Genomic DNA, 24,628 nt, shown 5'->3' on the forward strand with positions numbered 1-24,628 from the left:
AAGAAAGGTCTGTATGCCAGCCTACTATTGAACATTTTGAAGATATATAATGTAATAAAATTAAAGGGATTGGTATGCATAGCTCTTTATTAGAAGAAAATCCACAGTTTCCCCAACAACAAAAGAATTCCAAAACAATTTAACTGAGATTGAGCACTGTAACTTCAGGTTTTTAAAAATGGTATGTGGCCTTGCTCCAGCAAAATGTATGTTACAGTCGCCAGTAAGTAGCTTGTGCAATTCTCTCCCTCCTTATCCTTCAATAAAAACACAGCATGCACAAAGCACAACAGTTTCCTGCAGTTTCAGTTCCCACAGAAACAGTCATTTTGTGCTAAAGGTGCAAGGTTTAGTATCATGTTCCAACCATTGTTATCAGATTGAATCTTTTTCCAGAGTTAACACCTTTATACAAAAGCTCTCCAGTTTAATTTTTTATGACTGCTTTTGTTTATCCATGGTATCCTGAAACTTGTGGTTCTCCCTTCTTTATATAAAAAGGCCCATGTTTATTTTGCAATCTCCTTTTTGAAAATATCTGTAGGTTAGAGTTGCAATTCAAATTTGGGTCTGCCTTAAGATAGCTTCTTGGATTCAATAAGCAAAATTGATTTTGTATCCCTGATATTCAATGGGTGATTGCAACGCTCAATACTTATTCAGATAATAGTGTAACTCAGAGGTGTACTTACACATATCACTTGAAAGTCATGGGCCAGATTTTCCAGAGGGTAGCAGCCATTCTATTTTATTTTAAACAATTGAAGGGAGCCCTGCATTTCTGAGAGAAGATTCTGATCAGGGCTCCTTCAAAAATGCAGAGCTGTATCTGCATTCTGGTGATTCTTTCATAGTGTAGAAGTCAGAGGAAGGCAAATTGCACCCCATTTTCACACCAGTCAGCTGCCATATTCTGAAAAGTAAAAGTCCTGACAGATACCATGGGGAGGGCATACAGTGCCAGGTGATAAGATGCCAGATGGGAAAGGGTTAGGGTGCCAGGTGTGTAGGATGCTAGCTGGGAGAGGGGTAGAGTGCCAGGGTACAAGATGGCAGACAACTGTTAAGGGTAGATTGGGTGGGCGGAATAAAAATCGGGTGTGGCAGGGTTGCAAGAGGGAGTTGGGTTGAGTCTGGTATAGAGAATAGTATAGGAATGGGTAGTTGGGATTTTGTAGGTGAGGGGGAGGCATAGTTGGGGTGTGTGAGGTAATCATGGGCTCACTTTAATACATATCCAGCACTTTGATTATTAAATAATAGTTTAACTATTCATAAGTAACCACTTTAATTATTTTCATCAGAACTATCTGAGGTCTCTGATATCTATGGAGACTTTCACAGCATTCCAAGTGAGGAGGTAGTGCTGAGAGGATTCACTTCAATGGCCCATGCTTAACTTTTTGAGCTAGACTCATACTCTTGCAGCTTTTGTTTAGAAACTGGACCATCAAAATATGAGCCTTTGTTTACTTTATCACTTCACAGTATTATGTTGGGCTGTGCCAAGCCCACATTACAACACTGGCCCAATATGGAGCAAAAAACAGAATTCCAGAATTAAGGAGATAGTGACAGCCTTTGACATCAAGGTAGCATTAAATGAAGTATGGCACCAAGAAGCGCTAGGGAAAACTGAAGTAAATATATAATCAATGGTGGCTGGAATCACATATGGCATGAACAACAATAGTTGTGTTTGTTGTTGCTGTTGTTGTAGGCTATTCCCCTCAATCCTTGGATACCGATATAGTCTTCAGAACAATGTTCCAGGTCTAACCTTCTACAGCTGTTTTATTAATAAACTTCCTTTCATTGAAAGATTGTAACATTCAGCTCCATTCTCAGATTCACACAAAATGATGCATTTCATGTCCACATGCAACAAGTGGTGCTCAGCCTCTACATTTGGGCTAATTTCTATTAAGTATCACTGCCAACCACTTGAGTGGCACCAATGACAACCTTCAACTAGACAGCCTAGCTTATTGGCATTACTAGTGTTTGCCAAAACTTTGGTGAGCACAATTGACAAGAGAGTTAACTCACGCACCAGTCACAGTTACTAGAACAGGCCACAGGCTGTATGTTTTGCAGAAAGTTGTAACCTTAACAAAACTGATTAATCAAATACACTATTACACCCATCACTTTGTGAAACTAGCTTCCTTCAAAGTTCAAGAAAATTGTAAAACTACTCAAGCACAGACATGTTGGGTTAAACGACCTCTTTCTTTGCTCCAACTTTTTTAATAGTTCTATAATATATATTACTATGTGTCTGTTTGCATGGAGCTTCTGAGGTGAGACAATGGCTATTACATTGTTCAGGGCAACGTTGACCATCTCCAAATGTCTCCATTGCTATTGTATCATGTGACTATCATGAGGACACAAAGTGAACAAGCTAAACTGTACATAACGAATACGATCAAAAATAGGCCAACACGGCCCTTGGAGTCTATTCCGTTGTTCAATCCCATGATTCCTTGATTCTCTTAGTATCCCAAAATGTTACGCTTTATTCTTTTATCTCCTGTTTGTTCTGCTTGTGAGAATGCTGTAATTATCAGAGAAGGAAAGATTTTCAGGGTCACTCAGAAAAGGCAGGAGAGGGATACTGGGTGAGTTGCTCTTGCAGAGAGCTGGAACAGACACAAAGAATTGAATGGCCTCCTCCCAAGCTGGAACACCTCGGATTTCAAGTGATGTACTGGTATCAGTTACAATTCTCAAGATGTTACACTTCAAAAAAGAACCTCAGATCATTAACTTTAAGAGGAGAACAGAAAGGATTAGTTTTAAAACATTCTATTTCAGTATATTCACCCCCATATGCTGCTTTTCCTCACTAAGTTTTGTTATATGACATTCTCCAATGCCTGTTGAATTTTAATGTGAAATATGAAGTCTTAATTGACGAGAAGTGACAACATATAGTATAAGCTTTATACTTCTGAGCTGCTGTTAAATATCTTAGCCCAAAAATCACTGTCAAAATAACAAGGCTAATAGCCTGTTATTTATGTGCAAATGCCTCATGAAAATCATGCAGTTGCTTGATCAAATGCAGAAAGAGAACAGTTACTGTTGGAAATGCCATTTTCTCCTTGAAAACATCTGTCTAGATCCCATTCAAATACACTGAGACACACATACTGTCAGCACTTGCTCTGTAAAATGTGAAATAAATTCACCCCAGAAAGCTGAGTGGGATAAGTTAAATTCAGTTAATCAATGCTTCAAACTGTTTGACATGTTTGTTACTGACAGTCAGACTCTCTGGCACTGAGAATTAACTACAAATGTAGAATCTCATTATTCCAGGTTTTAAGTTTGGTTGGATATTTACAAGAAAATTCTTTTCATCTTTATCCAACCCTTTTCTCCCTCTTTTTCTTTCTGCACCCGAGTGTTCTAACTTTCACTTCCTTGTACAGACCTTGACCAGCTCATTGATTAAAGAAATCCAATCAGATTGAAGTACCATCAAGGATTCCTTACCTGTTCACTCAGGCCCAGGATTGCCCTGCACTGTATCTATTTCATACTTGCAACTGCGTGCTGTGCCAAATACCAAGCGAATTAATTGGACAAGAGAAAATCTAACTAATAGCAGGCATCATTCATTAACAAGTTTTAGCAGTTCTTGGGTCATTATCAGCATTCCCACTAATTTTCCTAATAGCTGTGCAGGCTTCCAAGGCCAATGCACGGCAGCAACTTCCAGAACTGGAAGTTAATGCTGCGGTCAGCGTGCCAATAGCCATATGCGGAACCGAGGAGCGGCTGTATGCACACAGCTCAGTAGGAACATTGGAGACTTCACTAAAATTGGCCTTCTAATGACCAATCAGCCCATATGCTTTTCTTGTAAGCTTTTTTCCCCCCGTTTAGAAATCCAAAATTGCAGGATGTTGCTAGGCAGAGGAATTTAAGAGCAAATAATTCAAGGAAAACTCATATTAAATTCAGCTTCAATTATATTGATGGGAACATCATGGCATGGACAGCGTCCAGCATTTACAGAATGTTATAACATATGGGGCTGCTATACACAATGCTCCCAAGCCTCCAAACAAGCAGCAGTAAGTCATAAATTATAGAAATAAAGGTTGCTACTAGACACCAGTATGCAGGTGCTTCCTTTATATCATTAATGATGAAAAGGCAAAAAAAAATCCCTTTTGTTTGTTATAGAAGAAACTTCACCTTACCAGAATTGAAATCCACAGATCCTTTCCCATTCTTAACATCTACTACCCATAATCCTTCTTTGCCACCAGGGCCATCTTTGACTTTAAATGCAAACACTCCTCCAATCTTCTTCACAAAGCGTTCTCCTTCCTAGAGAGGGTAGAGGAAATTAATACTCTTTTTGAAATTAATAAGATTAATCTTAGTCAAATAGTTGAGTGGTAATGTATCAAATTACTCTAAACCTCAAGTGGGATACACATATTTACCATGGCTTTTCTCTGCACTCCTGTTCAGTATTAAAGATAAAAGCTCATTATTGAATGGCTGTTGTTTCCTTCAGCTTTAGCGTCCATCCTCTATTTTTATCAGGGAAGTAGCAATTAACTAGGGGTGAACCAACAACAAAATGACTCCTCAAATGGCTTTAATGAAGAACTACACAATAGTAACAGCACAGAATTCAGTATCAAGATTGTCAACAACTTTTCAAGTAGGCATGAAACTCCTAAACTGTACCATCTGCAAAGAATTTTTCATAGGCCTGCCATGTAGTGGGAAAATGTAATGAGGAGGGGATATTCAAACTGCATCAAGTTATGACAAATGTTTATCACATAGGAGATCAGATTAAAGAATCATTAAGTTGTGGTAAATACCAAAAATCAAAGCAATATTTAACTACACAGTTTTCCTCTGTGAGGTGCTCGATTCATCCATTTACACTGGTCCACATCTAGCACCTTCCAGATAACAGGCTGCTCACTCCAAAAAGGTTGTTGACAGTTTGGGTCCTTTCAGTCATTTAACATTCAACTGAAACACGCATTAAATGTGAATTTATAGTCACATTCAGGAGTCATTTGGTACATGGTTACCTAACATAAATAGTGTATCAATCTTCTATAATTCTGGACTCAAATTTGAATACTTGCAGGGTGGGCTGGAATTCCAATAACAAAATGAAACCGAGATACCAGTTTAGGAATACCAGCAATTAAGATAAACCCATGAAAGAAGATGGTATTCAATAGACAATGTAATAATTTAAGGACTTGCATTGCGCAAGTCACAGCAAAGGCCATATTTCTATGCATTTCAATAAATTGATGAGTCACTGAAATATTAAATTACAATACCAGATGTCTTTGAAACATGCTGAAAATTACTTTAATTGGTGTTAACTAAACAATGTTTTCTAAAATGTCAGTTTTACAACACTCAGCTGGTCAAAATATCAGAAAATTCAGATTAGCATGGTTGTAATATCTAACATGACTTAACAGAAGAAAACATGAAATCAGGTTGCACTGACAAGCTAAAGCTACTAGCACAAACACTATTACATTGATAACCTCCTCCTGACTGATTTTCATGAAATAAACAGAAAATGTCGTTAATCCATTCTCTAGCTTATTTTCTCTGCTCATCTTGTACAAGTGCTGATTATCCGTTGATGTGGCATGCTGTAACTCTGAATGAAGCCTTTCTCTTTCTATACGGACATTAAGACCAGTAGAAATGCCCGCATGGCATCCTGCAAGATCTGTTCACTTCATATAGACTGGGATTTGAAGCTAGGCCATTTCAAAAGTTCAAAACAGCAGCACACTGGAGAGTCAATTTGGCTGTTTTTGACTTATGAAAAGCTGAAATAAGCGCTTTTGTAATGGAAAATAAACAGTTGATGCTAACTCATGTTTGTGAAATGTAAACTTCTTGAATAATGTAAAAGCCTGCATAAAACCTCTATTTTCACAGATAATCTGTGTTATTTCAGAATTTAGACAAGGCCAAACAATCTGTCACGGAAGATCTTACTCAAATTTAAAACATACTAAAATAAGCAAATGCCACTTCCCTGTAGATCAGTTTGCGTTAGCCGCTTAATGCAGCTTATGCTGTTTGATCAGAAAGGCACATCTGTTTCGTAGTATGTTTCCATGGGTACAAAGGGTCAATTTTCTCTCTCCAACTTGATTTTGATTTAATTCCTCCCCCTTTCCCTCACCATTGGTGTTATTGCACTGCCCGGGCAGGATTTGCAAGTAAATTAATAATTAATAGGAAACACAGGTGATTTAGTGGTGGTGGATAAAGGTGAAAAGTAACATGGGTGACTTGGTGATGAAAAAAAAGTACAGTTGTGTGTGAAAGCGTCGAGTATAAAAGCAAAAAAAATAGAAGGGGTCCATTCAGAAGTTATACCAAAAGCAAATCTCAATATCATCCCTGGAACACTGCTCATGTAACCATTCAAATCTGTCTCGTGTGTAGCCTTTGAAGTACAATGGTTTAACTGTTTATGTGCAAGGGAACATTCACAAAAATATAAACACGCACGATGTATCACAGCACGGTATTTTGCCATGACTGTATTTTATCTTACATTATATTATTTAGACCCTGAGTATACTTGCTGTCCATGTTATTTGAACATATAGACATAATTCTGTCCTCTACATTTATCAGTAGTAGCCATAAACATTGAAGCAAGAAGCTGGTTACCCTTTTCACCATTCCTAACTCAGGAGTTCGAGTAGTAAGCAGTTAGATAATAAGGTAGGACCTGGTAGTATACCTGAGAGGACAGCTCGGTCTCGAAAGAGAAGTTAAATTAAGTTACGATTACTCTTGCCTTGATATGGGGAGGGTGCAGGGCTAGCCAGGGCATAGACACCTTGAGAATTCTGCGTTCTAGCAGTAAAGCAAGTTACATTAATGATGATGTTAAATGGTAAAAGGGGGCTGGTGAATGGTCTTAAGAACCACATGGATCACAATAAGGGAGCATGAAGAATGGGGCCAAATAATAGGTCACAAGTGAAGCCTGCAAGTCACTCTTGGTGAACACAAGGTAGGAAATTGAGCATAGTAGTGAGAAATCAACTGTGCACAAAGTCTCAATCTGGAAAACAGAGTCCAAATTGGGAGAAGTAAATGTTTCCTTCAGTTGCAAAACCAATGCAATACATCTGCCAAGCCCTCACACACAACAGGATGATTGTGAGGATATGAGCATGGAGGTAAAGCAGTTTGTGGCAGGGGAGAATACATAAGGCAGAGTAAGAGAGTGACCATGACTTGATTTAACTTCCCCATGAGACCAAGCTGTTCCCTCAGATATGCTAACAGGTCCCACTTTGATATCAGCGATTGTGACCATGTCCTCAGTGATCGAATATAACGTGGCTCGGACATTATTGGACATTCATCATGTGATTTCTTGGAAAAATTCAGGAGTCAAGAAGAACTGTGGGTTATTGACTGTTTTTACTGGATAAGCAAATAATTGTGGAAAAGGTGACACAAAGGTTTTTTAAGAAAAAAAAGAGGAGATTGCTTTCATTCCTACATATTGTACCTCTGCCGAGTGGTGTCTTGTCTATGTAGGAATAAATGTGAGTTAGGATTAAGTTTAGCCCATACAAGCATGGTTTTAGGGCAACAAGTGTTACGCCTCTCCAGTTCTGCTTCACCTCGAAGAAATCCTCAGACTGCTGCCAAGGAGAGATACAGCGCTGCCTACACTTCAACCAGGGCCACTGTGGAGCAGCCTGTAGATCTTGTGAGGATGAGGTTCTGATGCCTAGACCAGTCAAGTGTTGCCATGCAGGAAAGGCCGGACAGGGTATCATGCTTCATAGTGGTGTGTAGTGCCCTCTACAATGTGTGAGTTGGCAAAGGGAAAGGAATGTGCTATGCAAGGAGGAAAGGATTCCTTTCAGGACGAAGATAAGCATGAAGATAATGAGACCACATACAGTGCACGAGTCTTCTCTGGCATTCAATGTGATCTGATAATCCTCAAGCTTCACTTTCCTCCATTAGCCTGGATTCCTTCCTTACATAGATGATTTGGAGTTGGGAACTAAGTGTGGTGTGTCAAAGTGTGCAGAAGACACTAAAAGTCTGCAGAGGGATATAGATAGTCTAAGTGAGTGGGCAAAGGTCTGGCAGATGGAGTACAATGTTGATAAGTATGAGGTCATCCATTTTGGTAGGAATAACAGCAAAATGGACTATGTTTTAAATGGTAAAAAATTGCAGCATGCTGCTGTGCAGAGGGAGTTGGGTGTCCTTGTGCATGAATCGCTAAAAGTAGGATTGCAGGTGCAGCAGATAATTAATTAAAAAGGCAAATGGAATTTTGTCTGCCTATGCTCGAGGGATGGAGTTTAAAAACAGGGAGGCTATGCTGCAGCTGTATAGGGTCCTGGTGAGGCCACACCTGGCGTACTGTGTGCAGTTTTGGTCTCCTTACTTGAGAAGAGATATACTAGCACTGGAGGGGGTGCAGAGGAGATTCACCCGGTTGATTCCAGAGTTGAGAGGGTTGGATTATGAGGAGAGACTGAGTAGACTGGGATTATACTCACTGGAATTCAGAAGAAGGAGGGGAGATCTTATAGAAACATGTAAGATTATGAAGGGAATAGATAAGGTGGAGGCAGGGAGATTGTTTCCTGGCAGGTGAAACTAGGACTAGAGGGCATTGCCTCAAAATAAAGGGAAGCAGATGTAGGACTGAGGTCAGGAGGAACTTCTTCACCCAAAGAGTTGTGAATCTGTGGAATTCCCTGCCCAGTGAAGCGTTTGAAGCTACCTCGCTGAATGTTTTTAAGGCAACGCTAGATAAATTTTTGAACAGTAAAGGAATTAAGGGTTATGGTGAGTGGGTGGGTAAGTGGAGCTGAGTCTCAAAAAGATCAGCCATGATCTTATTAAATGGCGGGGTAGGCTCGAGGGGCCAGATGGCCTACTCCTGCTCCTAATTCTTATGTTCTTATGACTAAACTTCTGTCTATCTCAACCTTGAATATACTTTATGATCCAGGTTCGGCAGTCTTCTGCAGTAAAGACGTGCACAGATTCACTACCTTCTGAGAGAAGAAAGAAATACCTCTAATCCCTGATTTAAATGTGCAAACCCTTATTCTGAGATTATGCTGTCTGATCCTAGACGCTTCCACAAGACAAAACAACCTCTCTGCATCTACCCTATCAGCTCCCCTAAGAATCTTGTATATTTCAGCAAGGTTGCTCCTCATTCTCATAAATTTCTTATAAATTTCAACAATCCCCTGATGACGAGGGGAGGCCTAGCTTGATAAGGAATTTCCTGTCCAGAGTTTCTTAACTCTCCTCGGCTTGAATTGCTGCAGCTTTGTGATCACAAGCAGGGAGGAGATGGAAGGTCTGGGCGCCTCTGAACTGGCCTGAGATGAAACTTCTAGCGTGTCTCTGTGTCACTCTTTCACCCTGTGTGTGTGCTTGCTGACACCACCCTGCTTTCTTGATTGAAGGGGGCACCCAGAGCAGAAATAGAAGTCTCTGGTCTCCTTCATGCTTTGCCATTGATGTCAGGCATCATGGTAAGAGCAATGGAGTGCAGGTCTGGAGTGCACATCCAGCATCAACTGAACGCTCTGCTAGAACCGGCTGCCACCATTCCCATAAAGGCAATAGTTGCTTCCATGCTGGAGTCACAACATAGTGAGAACCTGGGTTTACTCCTCCATCTTTTGTTCCAGCCTGTGGTGGACCTGTCTGATGTTGCTGTGCCTCTCTCTACAGGTTGACCATGGGTCTCACAACCAAGTATAAAGGCACAGCATCGGATGGGGCTGAGCAGGTGCTTGGTCTCCAGCAGTTCTTTGGGCGTCAGAGACCTAATGCATTCCTTCCTTGACTGCTTGTGGACACAGGTCAGTGGTGTGTTCACCAGGTTTTGCCTCGGACTCTCATCTGGAGTACCCTCTGAACGGACTGTCTCTGTGCTGGTGGAGGGCGCAGGTGAATATCTTGCTGGTACAGCCTCTGAGGGTTCACATTTCCTCCTCCACGGTGGTGCTAGCAAGTAAAGGTGCAGGTTGTGGCCTGTTCTTGGGTGTTGATCCCTGGGTGTCGATCGTGCCATTGAAAAATGGGGAAAAGCTCATGCAGATCCACGTGTTGGTGCTGGCGCTCAGCCGAGAAAGGCAGAATACAACATTACTTATTGGGCTGCTGTCTCATCGTGGCGATGCGGAGATGCCAAAAATGGCCCTGGTCAGCACCAGCCTTGGAAGCACAACGGGGCAGGTAATTTGAGACAATGAAATGGGAGTTAGCCTTTCAGTGGATATGATGCATGGGATGCTAAACACTGCAGTCCATAACCCAAGGACAGATATATGTGCAGTGGCAAAGTGAGTGTGTGAAGTAAAAAAGAGAAGATGGCATGACTTGCTGTTGCGGAATGCAGGAGATCATTGACAGACACACATTCTTGTGACACTGTTGCTCGTGCCTCTTCCGTGATGCCACATAACTGAGCCATGCTGTGATCTCTGCCGAGGCTGGATGGATCTGGGTTAATGTGATGGCCTTCTTCTCTCATCAGCCAGGAAGAGGACTGAACATCTCTCAGTGATCCTGATTAGCAGTGCCTGGAGGATACTTTTGCTTTGTTAGGTGTCACGTCTTCAGCTGAAATGCCTGAAGGGCTGTTCCTTGGCTATAGTGCCTGAAGTGGTGCCCAGCTGGCCTTTAAATACAGCACCAGAACCTTTGACGTGGAAGGTTCTACCAGTAGCAAGACTCCCAACTTGTGCATTTCACATTTCTCTGAGTAACTCAGAGCAATATCTTGCTGGAATAGATAATAAGGAAGTGGAGTAATGTGTAGATGTAACTCATCTTGGGCAGAGCAGATATCCAACATGTTTGCTGCCACATAAAGACCTCAAAGTGAGCAATGTCCAGGTTGCAAAACAATACTTGTACTCCAGGGAATAATTATGCGGAGAGATTATGTTTAATAATTTCCTGTGAAGCACCTGGGGAGTGATATTCAGTTGAGAATGTCTTTTGTTGAATATGTTATCATGATTCCCAGATTCCAGTCTGTAAAGCTTCGTACAAATTTTTCACAGAAGGTTAACAACAACAGATCAAAGCAAACTGCAATTCTTTTATTACTGAGTTTCATTTTTTTCTAAATAGACCAACAAGAAAGCTTGAAAATTAAATACTGTCCGTGACTGCTACTTAAAAAAACCTAGATCTCAAACTATAAGACGCACTGTAGAAACATGCACACAAGGTCAACCGACGTTAATAATACACACACACTCAAGTAAGCTGTTTTGTATCAATTTACTAATACTTCAAACTGATTCCAAGCAGACAAAACCTTCTCAGAGAAGTGCAGACAGGAGCCAGAGAAAACATCCAGGTTTGAGCCAACTGTACAACACCAACAACTGCCTGTCAAGTCAATGCATCTCACATTAACACACATCTGCTTTAGATTTCAAGTCAACACCAAAGTCTTTATTATGTTCCTATCATTGCATTCCTTGTTTACTCTGCTGAGAACAAATGTTATATTTTTACCACGTTGCTACTGATTCTTGACCTTTTTTTGGCAGTATGTAAGCAGCAAAAAATGTTGCTTGCATAAATAAATTAAGTCTTGTGATGTACAGAGAGATATTCAGTGCCATGCTCAGAAAAGTAGAAGGGAAGGAACAAGCTGTTGTTTTGTGAGAAAGTCTGTAAACTGATATAAGAAACTACAGCAATCTGCATCACAGATACTCCTTGTTATTGTATAAATTCCACTATGCACATCAACACCAACATTATTTATAATTGCCTACACAGCATAAACTGCGAAGTTGCAAAGCAGCAACTGTCTAGCAAATATGATTAACTTAAAGAATTATAATATTGATGAGCATTGCTAAGATAGTGGCGATTTGCCACTACTTGTAAAAGGTTCACTCAAGTGTCATATAACAGATGATGTAAAAAATGAGGTCCATGGAATTAAAGGAGCAATGACAGCATGGATTCAAATTTGCTTTAAAAGAAAATAATGAACAGTTGTTGTCAACACAGTGTGGAGCTGGAGGAACACAGCAGGTGAGGCAGCATCAGAGGAGCAGGAAAGCCGACGTTTTGGGTCGGGAGCCTTCTTCAGAAATGGGAGAGGGGGAAAGGGGCTGGGAAATAAGTCGAGAGAGGAGGGGTGGGGCTGGGGAAGGTAGGTGGGATTGTGTTAGGTGAGTGCAGGTAGGGAGTGGTCAGTGGGATGGGAGGGGTGGATAGGTGGGAGAGAAGATGGACAGGTTGTGTCAGTTCAAGGAGGCGGGCATGATAGGGAGGGTTGGACATGGGATGAGGCCGGGGGTGGGGAGATTTTAAAACTGGTGAATTCCATTTTAGGCCATCGGGCTGTAGGCTCCCGAGGCGGAATATGAGGTGCTGCTCCTACAGTTTGCGGGTGGTGTCATTGTGGCACTGGAGGAGGCCCAGGATGGACATGTCACCAAGGGGGGGGAACAGTTAAAATGGTTGGCGACTGGAAGGTGTTGTCGTTTGTTATGTACAGAGCGTGTAGGGGCAGGTGTTTGCAGGGAAAGGTGCTGGGGGTGGTGGGGCTAGTGGGGAGTGTGGAGCGGACAAGGGAGTTGCAGAGTGAGCAGTCCCTATGAAAGGCAGATGGGGTGGGGAGGGAAATATCTCTGATGGTGGGGTTGGATTGTAGGTGCAGAAGTGGCGGAGAGTGATATGTTGGATGCAGAGGTTGGTAGGATGGTAGTGAGGACAAGGGGGATTCTGTCTTTATTTTTGTTGGGGAGAGGGGGTTTGAGGGCAGAAATGCGGGTAATGCAAGAGATGCGGTTGAGGGCATTTTTGATGACCGAGGGGGACAAGTTACAGTCCTTGAAATAAGAGGATGTCTGGGATGTGTGGGAGTGGAACATTCCATCTTGGGAGCAGACACGGAAGAATTGGGAGTAGGGGATCGCATTCTTGCGGGAGGGTGGGTGAGAGGAGGTGTGGTTCAAGTAGCTGTGGGAATTGGTGGACTTAAAACAGATTTCAGTTTCGAGGCGGTTACCAGAGATGGAGATGGAGAGGTCCAAAAAGGAGAGGGAGGTATCGGAGATGGTCCAGGTGAATTTGAGGTTGGGGTGAAAGGTGTTAGTAAAGTTGATGAACTGTTCAAATCCCACATGCAAGCACGAGGCAGTGCCGATACAGTCATCACGTAGCGGAGGAAGAGGTGGGGAATAGTGCCAGTGTAGCAGCAGAAGAGGGACTGTTCCACATATCCTATGAAGAGGCAGGCATAGCTTGGCCCCATGCGGGTGCCAATGGCCACCCCTTTAGTCTGTAGGAAGTGGGAGGAGTTAAAGGAGAAGTTGTTCAGGGTAAGGACAAGTTCTATTAAGCAGATGAGGGTTTTGGTGGAGGGGGACTGGTTGGGGCCTGCGGGAGAGGAAGAAGCAGAGGGCTTTTAGGCCATCTCCGTAGGGAATACAAGTGTACAGGGACTGGATGTCCATAGTGAAGATGAGGTGTTGGGGGCAGGGAATTGGAAGTCTTGGAGGAGGTGGAGGTCACGGGTGGTGTCCCGGACATAGATGGGGAGTTCCTGGATCGGTGGGGGGGGGAAAAGACAGAGTCAAGGTAAGTGCAGATGAAAAGCTGTTTATCAGACTGCACAGAAGTATACACAGTAGTGTGCCCCAGGGGTTAGCATCATTAAAGATCAAGGAGGTCATCTATGTGTTGAACCTCAGGAGATGGGAAAGATACTAAATGAATATTTTCATGTGGAGAAAGAAATAGAGGCTAGAGAACTCGGGAAAATAAACACTGATGTTTTGAAAACAGTTAACATTGCAGAAGAGGAAGTGCTGGATGTGTTAGAAAACAAAATTGGATAAATCTGTGGGAACTGATCAAGTATACTCCAGGACGCGGTGAGAAGTTAGGGGAGAAATTGCGGGGGCCCAACAAAAATTTTTGTATCATCTATAACCACGGATGTGGTGCTGGAGAACTGGAGAGTGGTTAATGTTGTGCCTTTGTTTAGGAAAGCCTGTATGGAGAAGCATGCAACTATATACTTGTGAGACTGACATTGGTGGTAGAGAAGTTGCTGGAGGTGATTCTGAAAGACAGGATTTACATGCAATTGGAAGGGCAAGGTCTGACTACGAATAGTCAGCATGGCTTTGTGCCAGGGAAATCATGTCTCACAAACTTGATCATGTTTTTTTCAGGAAGTAACCAAAAAGATTGATGAGGGCAGAGCGGTAAACTTTGTTTATATGCACTTTAGTAAAGCCTTTGACAAAGTTCCGCGTAGCAGGCTAATTAGTAAAGTTAGATCACATGGGATTCAGGGCAAGCTTGCCAATTGGATACAAAATTGGCTTGACAGTAGGAGACGGAGGGTGGTGGTGGTGGGGGGGTAGTTGTTTTTTGGACTGGCGGCCTGTGTCCAGTGGTATTCCACACAGATCGGTAGTGGGTTCACTTCTGTTTGTCATTTATATAAACGATTTGGATGAGAATATTGGAAGCAGATGACATCAAAATTGGTGGTAAAATGGACAGTGAAGAAGGCTTTCTAAGATTACAAAGAGATCTTGATCATTTGTGTCAATGGGATGAGGAGTGGCAGCTGAAGTTTAATTTGGATAAATGAGAGGTATTGCATTTTGGTAAAACAAACAAAGACAGGGCTTATACAATTAATAGTAGGGCCCTGGGTGGTGTTTTAGAACAGAGAGACCTAGGGATTCAGGTACATTATTCATTGAAATTTGCATCATGGTAGACAGGGTGGTTAAGAAGGCTTTTAGCACGTTTGCCTTCCTTGCTCAGACCTTTGAGTATAGGAGTTGGGATGTCATGTTGAGGTTGTTACAGGACGCTGGTGAGGCCTCTTCTGCAGTATTGTGTGCAGTTCTGGCAGTCTGCAATAGGAAGGATATTATTAAACTGGAGAGAGTTTAGGAAAGATTTACCTGGATGTTACTGGGAATGGAGGATTTGAATTATAACAATAGGCTGGATAGGCTGAGATTTTATTCACAGGAGCGTAGGAGGTTGAGGGGTGACCTTATAGAGGTTTATAAAATCATGAAGGGCATAGATAAAGTGAGTAGCAAAAGGTCCTTTCCTTAGGGTGAGGGATTTCAAAACTAGGGGCACATTTTAAGGTGAGAGGAAAAAGTTTTAAAAAAGACACGAGGGACAACTTTTTTCTTACACAGAGAATGTTTTGTGTGTGGGATGAACTGCCAAAAGAAGTGGCAGATGCAGGTACAATTACAACATTTAAAAGATATTTGGACGGTTTCATGAATAGGAAAGGTTTGGAATGATATGGGCCAAAGCCAGGCAAGTCGGACTAGTTTAGTTTAAGAACATAAAAAACAATATCTGCAGTTATTTCAGAAATCAGAAACAAAAACAGAAATTGCTGGAAAAACTGAGCAGGTCTGGCAGCATCTATGGAGAGAAATCAAAGTTACTGTTTTGGGTCCAGTGACCCTTCCTCAGAACTCAACTAGTTTGGGAAGATGGTTGGACTAGTTGGACCAAAGGGTTGTTTCCATCCTGTATGACACTAAAACTGTCTGTGGAAGGACTAAAGAAGTGTGGACACTATTTCTGGTCAAAAGGATAACTCAAGGGAGTTTTAAGACAGAAGCAAAAACAGAAATTGCTAGAAAAACTCAGCAGAATAAAATAAAACCCTCAATGATTACATGAGAAGCAAGTTTCATGCTGGAAGATTCTGCAAACAGCACGATATTGGAATACACAGATGCAATGGAAGGGCAGGGAGACTTCATAAAGTTAAGACAGAATTGTTCAAAATTATGGAAGAAGCATCTAGGATACGGTCCTTTGTAGCTCAGTGACTAAATGCTTGGCCAGTTGTGATATCTAGCTGAGGCTAGACTGAAATGGCTTCAGATTCAATCCATAATGTGGGCTGACTGATATGATTTGAACTAGTGCCATGTTGGAAGCAAGACAATGAGGCGCTTTGCAAACGATTAAAAGAAAGATGAGCTGTGACCAGATTTTGTGCTTTTTGTAACTATGTGTTGAACCATGACTTTGTTTGATTAGGACCAAATTGAATTTGGCCATGAAGCCTTCATGGGTGTACTGTTGATGGTCACTGTTTAGGCTCACGCATGACAAAACAGGATGGAATATTGAAGGGAATAGAAAGCACTGACTGTTGAATCAAGGATGGAAAATTCCACACTTGTAATGCCCCATAATGATTACTGGGAAAATGTGAAGTTAATTGGTTCAGACTGTATTGATTGAATTGGCCTGGGCACTGAGATAAGTCATTGATCATCTTTTGAATCATTCCATGGAATTTTAATATTAAGCAGGCAGACAACATTTTTAATTTGACATTTCACTAAGACAGCAGTGCCATCAACACAGCCAATTCTTAGTTCTGCACTGGTTGTCTGACTGCTTTATGCGCTTCAGCCCTAATGAAGAGTTCAGTCCCCAGTTTCCCATCCCAGACAAAAATGTGCCATCAACTAAGTCAAGATAGCATTTGTAATTTGCATTATAAGTACATATCTTATTTCCAGGTAAAAGGGATAGACTCATATGACAAAAACATTATGACTAAAATGATTTAAGTTCTAATGTCTTAAATCATGCTGGTTTCACTGAACTGCATTGTGTCAAAATACATGGAAGTGACAACATTACAATGTTTTTTGTTTTATCATGTTGGTGCTTACCTTGCCGATGAGCAGGAATTCCAACCTACATGCCCATTGTCTTATTTTCATATCCCATTATTCCCTATTCCTTCAACCACATATTTAACTATCTAATACAGACTGTTTCAATCACTAATACTGCATTCCACTGTGTCTTAACTCAGAATTTAGAAAATAAATCACTGCTGCTTTCAGGATAGCAAACTTCCCGAGTGGTGAAGTGAACTGACAAGAGGCTGATGTAAGGTGAATAGCCAAGGTCTTTTTCCCAGGGTAGGGGAGTCCAAAACTAGAGGGCATAGGTTTAAAGTTAAGCTGAAAGATTTAAAGAAGGGACCTGAGAAGCAACTCTCTCACACGGAGGATGGTATAGAATGAGCTGCCAGAGGAAGTGGTAGAGACAGGCACAATTACAACATTTAAAAGACATTCAGACAGGTACACGAATAGGAAAAATTGAGAGGTATATGGGCCAAGTGCAGGCAAGTGGGACTAGTTCAGTTTAGGATACCTGGTCGGCATAGACGAACAAGGCCAATGGTCTGTTTTGATGCTGTAATACTCTAACTGGTATGGTAGGGAGTGAGAAATTATTTCAACTGAAAAGGAGGGTTGAAACATATTTAAAATAATTGGCAAAAGAACTAGGCAAACATGAGAAAATTAAAAAAAACACTGATAAGGCACTAATTGAATAGATATCGTAAGCAGACTGATTCAAAATGAAGTGGAAATATGATTTAAAAAAAAGAAAAATAAATTGCTATGCAATGGGGAAGTGCAGGGAATTGTGCAAGTGGAGAGTTTGTTTAAATTGTTGGCATGGGCACAAAGGACTGAATGGTCTCCTGATGGCTTTAAAATCTAGTAGCTCACCTGTAAGTTAAAGAAGTTAACCAAAGTGCCCTCAATATTCTGCCTAAGTTCCTACTTTCAATGTGCTTTTGCGAGAAAGAAGAAACCAAATAGCAGGCAATTGTCTCATTAGCCCTAAAAGAAGGTCTCAGCCATGGTCACATAGAAGAACTCTACACTGTACAAGTGCACAATATTTCTTCTTTCATGTCAGTCAGTTTTACGGTGTTGTTTCATAGCAGTAGTGAGTAAAGGTCAAAGTGCTCAACAAAAGCATTTCAATACAACAGATAAAGGTGAACAGAAGGAACGTAAGATGAAAGCACAGCACCTTATTCACTACGTTCATGATCATTTACCTTTTTAAAATTTCTACAGATATTAGGAGTCAAGAATTGGCCTCACCTCCTGAAGTTTTTTCTCAATTTCTCTAAACACAGTGTGGGCTTTGAATCCATTGACACTGGCTACAGCATTGATCGGAACGGCTTGGATATTTTGTCTTCTGCAAATGACAATAATGTAGTTTATAGAACAACATCTGAATGGTGCATCATACGTCATGCATTTCATTGGAGAACTTTAACAAGAAATAGAAATGCAAACATATAGAGAATGCAAAACCCCCATGGTGGGTGTAGCACTGATGATTTTCTGTGGATGGATTAAATGGAGGGTTTTTTTTCCTGTGATGTAAATATTTCCATTAGCAGCAATGTACAAAAATGAACGGTTACATTCTTTTTGATGCAACCAAAATTTGCAAAAATAAATTAAGTCCTATATCTTTCTTAATTGTACAAACTGTCACACCAGGAAGCACTGCTGTCATTCCCCTACAAGAATTCAAAAGAATTTTGGAAAATAAGGTCTGTTTATCCACGTAATTGCAATTAGCAATTCCAAGACAGGTTTCAAATAAATTTCAAAAATTAAACTTTTAAAATATGATTGAATTTGCCTACCGAAATGCATTCCATGGTTTGTATTCCCTTCACTTCAAAGCCTCAGCTCATCTAAAAAGAACAGGTGTCAACTTGGTGTTTTTATTCAATAGTTAGAGAGAATTTTCAATTGCATCTGTGCATTCCAACAGTGTGCTGTTTGCAGAACTTCCCAGCATGAAATTTGCCTCACGTGTAAACATTCAGAGCTTTACTTTCTTTACCTGACTCTGAACTGAGTGAATTCTCAATAAAAAGCTTCAGTTATCTGAAATAATGTATGAGATTCTATTCAGTGTTGACACAGAAAGAAAAATAGGGTAATATTGCCCATGAACTAAGGCTGAAGACCACATTTCTGTAATTGAAAGGATTAATTTATGTTTTGTTACTATCTTCTCCACTCACGACACTTTGTGGAAGAGATATTCGCAACATTCAAACTTTAACGTTTTTGAGAAGATTTGTAGCTCAGGTTGTGGATAAGGTTGTAGACTTGCTTGCCGAGCCTGTGTGTTTGACTGCAGACGTTTCATCACCCTGCTAGGTAATACCATCAGTGTGCCTTCAGTGAGGCTTTGGTGTTCTGTCCTGCTTGTTATTTATATGAGACAACAAGGTGCAGGGCTGGATGAACACAGCAGGCCTGCACCTTGTTGTCTCGGATTCTCCAGCATCTGCAGTTCCTACTATCTCTGTTATTTATATGTCTCTGTTTGCTGGGGTGGTTGGCATCACTTCTAGTTCTGTTTTTCAGTGGTTTGTTTATTGGGTCCAGTCAATGTGTTTGTTGACTGTGTGGAACACCAGTTGGAACACCAAGCCTCCAGGAATTCCCTGGCGTGTCTCTGTTCGTCTTGTGCTATTATGGATGTGTTGTCCTTGTCAAATTTGTGTCCTTCTTTGTCTGTATGTATTGAGACCAGTGAGAATTGGTCGTGTCTCTTGATGGGTAGTTGGTGTACTTGCATTCCAACCAGAACTCCATCAACAAACACATTGAACTGGACCCGATACACAAACCACTGAAAAACAGAACCAGAAGTAATGCCAACCACCCCAGCAAACTGAGGCATATCAATGACCAGCGGAACAGAACACCAAGGCTTCACCGGAGGTACACTGATGATGTTACCCAGGAAGGTGACGAAATGTCTGCAATCAAACACACCGGCTTGGCAAGTAAGTTTGCAACCTCAGATTCAAACTTTTATCAGATGCCTCTGCTGTATTTTAGGTTAGGAGCTCTGTTTGATGTGTAGAAACTCTGTTGTTCGGTCCAGCCCTACTTCCAGCTTGCTGGCTGACACACAGGGCTGGATCTAATGTAGTTTCATGTGGTCAGAACCATGGTGGCTGGGCCTACTTAATTGATGGAAAGACCCCACATCAGTTAAATCAGAGGAAGTAAGGAGCTCATTGGAGATTTCAGCTGCTATCCCCAGAATGTCAATTAGGTTCATTCATGAGCCAACTGACACCCTTTGTTCTCAAGTCCACCTGCAATTTAGTGTGGGTCAGGGGTTAAGTGAAGGTTGCATGGCATTCCACTGGAATCCCAGATGCATTTGCCTATAGTATCCTACAAAGGAACACAAGTACAGGAGTAGGCCATTCAGCCCCTCAAGTCTGTTCCACCATTCAGTAAGATCACGGTTGATCTGTGGCCTAACGTCATATACCTGCCTTTGGCCATATCCCTTAATATCTTTGCTTAACAGAAAGTTCATCTTTCTCAGATTCAAATAAAAAACAACTGATCTAGCAACTACTGCCATTTATGGAAGAGAGATCCAAACATCTACCAACTTGCGTACAGAAGTGCTTCCTAACAGCTCTTCTGAACCATCTAGCCCTAATTTTCAGATTGTGCCCCCCAGTTCTAGAATCCTCAACCAGTGAAAGTAGTTTATTTTTATCTATCTCCCCATAACACCAGAAGTCAGAGTCATACAGCATGAAAACAAACCTTTCAGTCCAACCAGGCCATGCCAAACATAATCCCAAACTAAACTATTTCCACCTGCCTGCTCCTGGCCCATATCCCTCAAAATCTTTCCTATTCATGTACTTATGCAAATGTCTTTTAAGCATTGTAATTGCACCCACATCCAACACTTCCTCAGGAGGTTCATTCCACACTTGAACAACCCTTTGTGTAAAAAAAAAATTACCTCATGTCTTTTTCAAATCCGTCTCTTCTCACCTTAAAAATGTGTCCCTAGTCTTGATACCCCATCCCAAGGGTATAGAGAACTACCATTAACTCGATTTATACCTCTCATTATTTTATAAACTTCTATCAGGTCGCCTCCTACACTCCAGTGGACAAAGTCCCAGCCTTTCTTGAGAACTGAAACCTTCCATAGAATCATAGCATCCCTACAGTGTGGAAACAGGCCCTTCAGCCCAACAAGTCCACACCGGCCCTCAGAACATCCAATCCAGACCCATCTCCATATAACCCACCTAATCTGCACATCCCTCAGCACTATGGGCAAATTAGCATGGCCACTCCATCTAGCCTGCACATCTTTGGACTGTGGGAGGAAACTGGAGCACCCAGAGGAAACCCACGTAGACACGGGGAAAATATGCAAACTCCACACAGACAGTCACCCGAGGGTGGAATCGCACCTGGGTTCCTAGCGCTGTGAGGCAGCGGTGCTAACCACTGAGTCACTGTGCCACCATATCTGGCAACATTCTGGTAAATCTCCTCCGAGCCCTCTTCACTTAATAATATCCTTCCTGTCATTAAGTGACCAGAAACAGACACAGTATTCCTGAAGAGGCCTCACCAATGTCTTGTATACCCTCAACATGACTTCCCAACTCCTATACTCAAAGGAGTGAGCAATAAAGGCAAGCATACCTAATGTCCTTTTAATCATCCTGTCTATATGTGACGCAAATTTCAAAGAATTATCTACCTGCATCCCTGGGTCTCTCTGTTCTACAACTCTGTCCAAGACCCTACCCTTATTTGTTGTAACAAAATGCAATACTTTGCATTTATCCAGAATGAACTCAATTCGCCATTTTTCAGTCCATTGAACCATTTGAACAAGATCCCTTTGTAATCTTAGAAAATCTTCTTCACCGTCCACTAAGCGATCCATACTGGTGTCATCTGCAAACTTACTAACCATGCCTTCTATATTCTCATCAGTTTATATAAATGACAAACAAAAGAGGACCCAGAACTGTTCCCTGTGGAACACCGCTGGTGATAAGCAACAATTTCGAAAAGCAACCCTCCCCCACCACTCTCTGTCTCCTGTCATTAAGACAATTATGTACCCAATTGACAAACTCACCCTAAATCCCACTGATCTAACTTTACTAATTAGTCTTGTCTTCGTATCATTTTTGTGAACCCGCGCTGCACTGCTTCCGAGGCCAATATATTCTTCTGAAGTTGTGGTGCTCAGATTGCTGACAGTACTCTTAAGAAAGTTCATCACGATCTGACACTCATTGCTCACTCAAGATACCTGGCCACTGATTGACTGGCGTGCTTGGCAGATTGGCCTTCTGCCTTTTTTAATTGTCCCACGACAAAAATAAAAACTTTTCCAAAGCAGAGTTGAGGGAGTAAGAGGTAACTGCAATTATCTGTGGTGCTATAGATGGGAGATGGAATTTTGCTGCAAATGTTTAATGGACCTTCTGGATTCCATCAAAAGAGGTTTCATAATTCTGCTGGTTTCCACTAATACCAAATTTCCTGTGTATAACTCATTTGATTTGTTAGTAAACAGGTCAATTAATCTAAAGTTAAAATTGTGACCAACTGATGATTGACTAATCAGGTGTTTAGAGTGTCTATACGTAGGCTAGCAAGTGAGGAAGGGACCCTCTTGTGGTACAGTAGTAGTGTCCCTACCCCTGGACTGGAAGGTCCAGTAGTAGTGTCCCACCTGCCCCAGAGGTATGTAATAACATCTATGAACTGAGTGATTAGGTAAAATAGAATTTTTAAAAAAAAGCAAGAGGGGAAGGGAACTCATGGCACAGTGGTAGCATCCCTACTTCTGAGTCAGGAGGCCTGCATTCAAGTCCCACCTGCGCCAGAGGTATGTAAGAATATTCCTGAACAGGTTGGTTAAACAAAAAGAGCCAGAAAACCTCAAGTCTTGGAAAGGGAATGAAAAATGAACCTTCATATAACCCATAATGGAGATAGCAGAACTCGTTGGTCAGATCAGGCTTTTTGGCCTGTAGCACAATTTATGGAAGGTATCCAATAAACCCATATCATGGAGAAAGCCTGGATTGGTTACGGATACACTTGCTTTGACATGGCGGGTGGGGATGGATAAACATGTTCTCTTTTATGTGTTGCAAATTTAACAATTAGAGATGTTAAATGAAATCAGGCTCTCTAACAATGACTGAACCATTTTCAGTGTTTTCATGAAAGAATTCTACTTCCAAATAATGTTAACACTGAATGACTTGCATGTTCAAAATGCTAATATTTTCAGTCTGTACTTGGTTCTTTACATCCAACTCTTGGTCAAAGATACCATGAGTTAACACAAAACAATTCTGATCTAAATGTGGAATTCCATTACATTATTTCAATTATAAAATGATCGTGTTTCATGTCTGAATCATCTTAATTCTACAGTACTGGCATGTCTAAGTGGCAGCCATTAGCCTGGAATGAAACTGGTCAAGGGAGTGCATTAAATAATTGAACTTGACACCTTTAGCTATAGTTTTGTTCAGGGCTGGTGAGAGTAAAATTGAGAGGACAAGCTATGAGTAAGGCCCCTCCCCCTCTCTCCCTATTTATTTCAGAACCCCCTTCCCCTCCCCCATTTCTGAAGAAGGGTCTAGGCCCGAAATGTCAGCCTTCCTGCTCCTCTGATGCTGCTTGATCTGCTGTGTTCATCCAGCTCTACACCTTGTTATCTAAGCCATGAGTAAAGCCGATTTAGAATTGATCTCAGAACTCACCATTCCAGTTGTAAACCTAAGCAATTTATGTTGCAACTCAGTAATCAGGTTGAAGGCGCCAGATTTTATCTGTGATATAACTGGATGAACTTTAATACAGATAGAGCTACAAAGGACAGAAAATAGTAGATGTGCCATGTCAAAAACAAATGTACCGTATAAGCTAGTCGAAGAATAATGGCTCTTCTACAACATTCCTGTGCGTATTAATGTTCAATTCAGAACAGCAGTTTCAATGTAATTGAAATGAAGCTTGCTGCATTTTCCTAACTTGTACAAAATTGGTGATTTTATCTTTAAGTACTGAACAGCTTCCTGTTCACATAATTACTAGAGACTGTGATTAAGATTGAACAACACCTGCTCAAGCTGGAAATTCTAGTACAGACTTGCTATTTTCAAAAGGCTAAACAAATTAATAAAAAGCCATAATGTCAACACTGACATTGTGGTGCATTTCCCAGTGCAGCAAATACACCACAATGCTTACAAAGTGCAACACCATTGCTCATGGAATTGGGCACAATGCGACATGTTCATACACAATCCCATGCCCTGAGCACTGCTTCACCCTCTATCATTGTCAGTGAGTTGTTCCACAACTGGGAATATAATGAAGGATAAATGATTCCTTTCACTCATTCGAATGGCACTTGAGGAAGAGGCCACATTGGCCTCATTTGCAATGACTTCGTCATTAGTAGGACTTAAATGTTAGCTCAATGTTAGTACCAAGAAATATAGTTCAGTAACTCTCTGTTGTCAAGTGTTACCCAAGTAATAGTGTGACAATATAAATATAAATGTGTGTCTCATGATTACCCAAGACAAGAGAGCTTGGTCAGCATCCCATCCACCTTAAAAGTCACTTCCTCCCTTACCAACACACATTGTTAACAGTCACAACAGAAACTGAAGCAATTTTGCCAAGCCTCCTTCAAGAGTACATTCCAAATCCAGTACCTTACCTACTTAGAACTACAAGGGCAACAGACATGTGTGAATACCATCAGCTGCAAATTCCCCTCCAAGTCACACATCTTTCCAATTTGGAAATATACAGTTGTTCCTTCACCAGAACTCCCTTAACTGTACTCTGGGTGA

At 41.3% G+C, this 24,628-nt stretch overlaps 1 protein-coding gene across 2 annotated transcripts in view; it reads right to left on the minus strand.

Moving 5' to 3' along the window:
• Positions 1-24,628, minus strand: part of scp2a (sterol carrier protein 2a) — a 79,883-nt gene that overhangs the window by 10,307 nt on the left and 44,948 nt on the right. For both annotated transcript variants that reach the window (XM_048601779.1, XM_048601778.1), the window contains 2 exons: positions 18,018-18,117; positions 4,218-4,347 (listed from right to left, as the gene is read on the minus strand). In XM_048601779.1, the coding sequence (XP_048457736.1) occupies positions 4,218-4,347; positions 18,018-18,117 (230 nt within the window). The remainder of the gene's footprint in view (positions 1-4,217; positions 4,348-18,017; positions 18,118-24,628) is intronic.

This window comes from Rhincodon typus, chromosome 10, assembly GCF_021869965.1.
Source record: "Rhincodon typus isolate 14 chromosome 10, sRhiTyp1.1, whole genome shotgun sequence".
Taxonomy (NCBI): Eukaryota; Metazoa; Chordata; class Chondrichthyes; order Orectolobiformes; family Rhincodontidae; genus Rhincodon; species Rhincodon typus.